Source organism: Gavialis gangeticus, unplaced genomic scaffold (assembly GCF_001723915.1).
Source record: "Gavialis gangeticus isolate Ggan-Ray unplaced genomic scaffold, GavGan_comp1, whole genome shotgun sequence".
Taxonomy (NCBI): Eukaryota; Metazoa; Chordata; order Crocodylia; family Gavialidae; genus Gavialis; species Gavialis gangeticus.
This window is the reverse complement of record NW_017729022.1, coordinates 39,804,905-39,808,049: the sequence shown is the minus strand read 5'-3', so window position 1 is coordinate 39,808,049 and position 3,145 is coordinate 39,804,905. Positions and strand designations below refer to the sequence as shown.

At 45.3% G+C, this 3,145-nt stretch overlaps 1 protein-coding gene across 3 annotated transcripts in view; it reads right to left on the bottom strand.

Moving 5' to 3' along the window:
- Positions 1-3,145, bottom strand: part of TMTC2 (transmembrane and tetratricopeptide repeat containing 2) — a 483,679-nt gene that overhangs the window by 63,347 nt on the left and 417,187 nt on the right. Inside the window, exon 10 of one of the 3 annotated variants that reach the window (XM_019514810.1) lies at positions 52-114. The exons of the other annotated variants lie outside the window; for them this stretch is intronic. Coding sequence (XP_019370355.1) covers positions 89-114 — 26 coding nt within the window. The 3' untranslated portion in view covers positions 52-88. Of the gene's footprint in view, positions 1-51; positions 115-3,145 lie in introns of those variants that run through there. 3 annotated transcript variants of the gene reach the window in all.

Sequence of the window (3,145 nt, the reverse complement as noted above, 5' to 3'; positions counted from 1 at the left end):
TTAACTTTTCCATACCATTCAAATGATGCTTCACTTACATGCTATATATATATGTTCTGTTGTATATTATTTGGAGGTCAAGTCAGACCTACTCAGGTATTCCATTTTCTGAACCTATAACACATTAATTTTCATTTTCATAAAGGCATAATTAGCACTATTTATTGATCTCATGAAATATATTTCTTTTGCTTTACACTTATAAAAGATACTTCGCTATAAAGCAAGAGTATATGTGTCTCTTGATGAACTGTTATTTTATCATTTGCTATAATAATACTAAGAAATTGGCATCCTTCTGCTTCCAACGGTATTCTTTTTAATTGAGATGGCTGTTTTTCTTGTTTCTCAAGAAACTGTAGCAAGCTAACGTCAGGAGATTGTACCTACATAAAACAATACCAACAGCTGTGGAAAAGCAGGCATCTCTTAGCAGCAAAAACTCATTTAATTGAGTTGAGATTAAGACATACGAGTAATTTAAAGGAATAATATTTTACAACCATACTATAGTTCTACAATAATCAAGCAACAAAGAAACAGCAGAACACCAAAAAAATGAGTTAAAATAATTTCTTTCGAAGGGGTGGTGCGGAGAACCCCCACAACTCTGGAAACTACCTACATGTACACTTACTTTGTAAAAGGTATTGCTTTTGGATTAAGGGTTTTGCAACAGATTTTAAAGGTCTGAAATCTAAAGTCTGAAATCTAAGTCTGTACCTGCATCTTAAATTTTTGGGGAAGCGCTTTCACTTTAAGGCACAGTAACTTTGCCTTCCATCTCCCATCTCTCCTTTTTCATGTTATTGTATACAAAGAGGTTGTGGACTTTGTCTAGTCTCTGATTACTTTTAATCTGAGAAGCCACCATATCTTCACATCTTTCAGAATTTCAGAAATATATATCACAGTATTGTTTTTATAATGATTTAGAAGATGTACATATAGCCACGTTTCAATTTTTTCTGATTGATAGAACATAGAAAGATAATGAAAGAAAGAGCAAATATTCCCAGGGTGGCAAGTGCCTAATTAGTAATTCGGATAGTTTGCATTTTTTGTTCATCATATGTGAATTTAAAGGGATTAGAATATGCACAACCACTGCATGAGGTAATTTAGTCAATGGCTTTGTGACCATGTGAAGTCAATAAAACTGGTGACAAGACCAAAATTAAGCAAATTTATGTTTGCAGGATCAGGATAAACAGCAATAAACCCATAATCTAGGTCTGGCTTAACATATATTCTATTGTCAAACTGAGTGTTCCTGAAACAGGGGACCCTAGCCCTATTATGGAGAGAAAAGGGCCAGGGAAGGAAAGTGGGGCCCCTTTAAAGCCCTGAAACTTTATAGTTTAGAGCAGAGGATGATTAGAGTAAGGAGGGACCCAGCCAGCATGGATGGGGCAGAGAAAACTTCAGCTGTCAAAGGAAGCCCCAGCTGGACAGGAGGGGTGAGCAGCTTGCAGTAGAGAGGGGGAACAGGGACGCAGAGAAGTGATAAGGCCAAGCCTTAGGCTGGGGGCTCACACTTGCAAAGTTTAGCCTGGGCTGAGCAGGACCAGGAAAGGGAGGAGAACAAGAGACTGAGCACACCTGCATGCAGGGAGAAGGAAGCCGAGTCAGCTGACCAAGTGGGCATGGCTGACTGAGATATAAACTCTCCCCAGGTGAGAGGAAGGGGACTGGTCACAGCGGCAGAGGAAAACAGTTCCACAAGGAGACAAGGGTGAAAACCCTCTGGCCAGGAGAAAAAAATTGAGGGCGGTTTTATGTTCACCCTGAAGGCGCCCCTAGAAGAGGGCTGGAGTATGCCTAAACATACTAAAAACCATTCATGGCAAAACCAGAGGGGCCGGAGAAAGTGGGGTGCCCCTAGGACCATGAACTGTTTTGAGAGCCCAGTAAGGGCTTGCTTGCTGTTCTTTTTTCATTTGTTGGTTTGTTTGTTTGTTTTTTCCTGTTTGGGAATACCCTGTGGATCAGAGTGGCTAGGAGGGAGGCAAGGAGGCCACAGAACAGTGTACCCAGTGCATGGAGATTTTCCCTATAGTTTTTTCCAGGTTTATCTAGATGGTTTTGGTGGGGGTGGGAGAAAGGGGCAAAAGACCTGGGAGGGTCCAGAACCCAGACTGATCAGAACCTGGAGAGAAGAAGGACTAGGACAGACCGGAGCCCTCCAGGGCTAGGCATCCACCCACTGGCAAAAAGGGTAGAGGGAGGTAGGAAGAGAGATGTCAAGCCCGCACAGCCCTGTCAAGACTCAGGGTTCAGGACGGGATAGGGTATGAGTGGACAATTATTTGGGCCCAAGGGAGTTTTGATGAGCTGTCGCAGGCCAAGTCAGCATCTCCACTCTCCTCTCTGGCAACAGCTCACCAAAACTCCCTATGGGGTTGTAGATGGGTGGGGAGCAGTGTTCAGAAGCAGAGGTGGGAGTGAGGCTGGGATCACAGGGCCAGGCCACGGGTCAATGACAGCTTGAGGGCATGTAGCATATTGGTGTGGGGGGGCAGCATGTGCATACATGTGTGGGAGGGGGGCTGCCTGAGCTCTAGGTCCCAGGAGCCTGGTGTGGGTGAGGGGCAGGGGTGAGGGGCAAGTGCAGTAGAGCTTGCTTGGGCAGTGCAGTCTGTGCTTCCCCCATGGAGCTCTGCATGGAGTCAAGCCCTGCCTGCTTGTGCTGGGGCAACCGTGCTGTGCTGGGCCATGACCCAGGCCCATCTAGCTGTTGCTCCACTCCCCCTGCCTTTAGCGGTGATTCCTGCTCCTGTCCCTGGCATGCTGTGCCCCTCTAGGTGGGCAGTAGGAGTGTGCGAAGCAGGCCCTATTTGATTCTGATTCAGCCTGAATCAGCAACAGTGATTCGACTCGTTGATTTGGATCACAGTCCCTGATTCGATTCGGCCAAATCCGAATCTGAAGATTCAAAGTTGATTCAGAGAATCAGTGATTCAGACATAGACACAGCTTTAAAAGTTTTTTCTACATACCTTGTAGCTTGTGAACACTGTGATGCTGGGGCACATAGAGCATCCCACAGCAGTGTGGGGGGTGGGGACCCTCCACATGCTCAGTGGCGAACTCAGAAGTAGACCAGAAGTTTCATAGTTTCTAGGGTCAGAAGGGACCTGAGCAG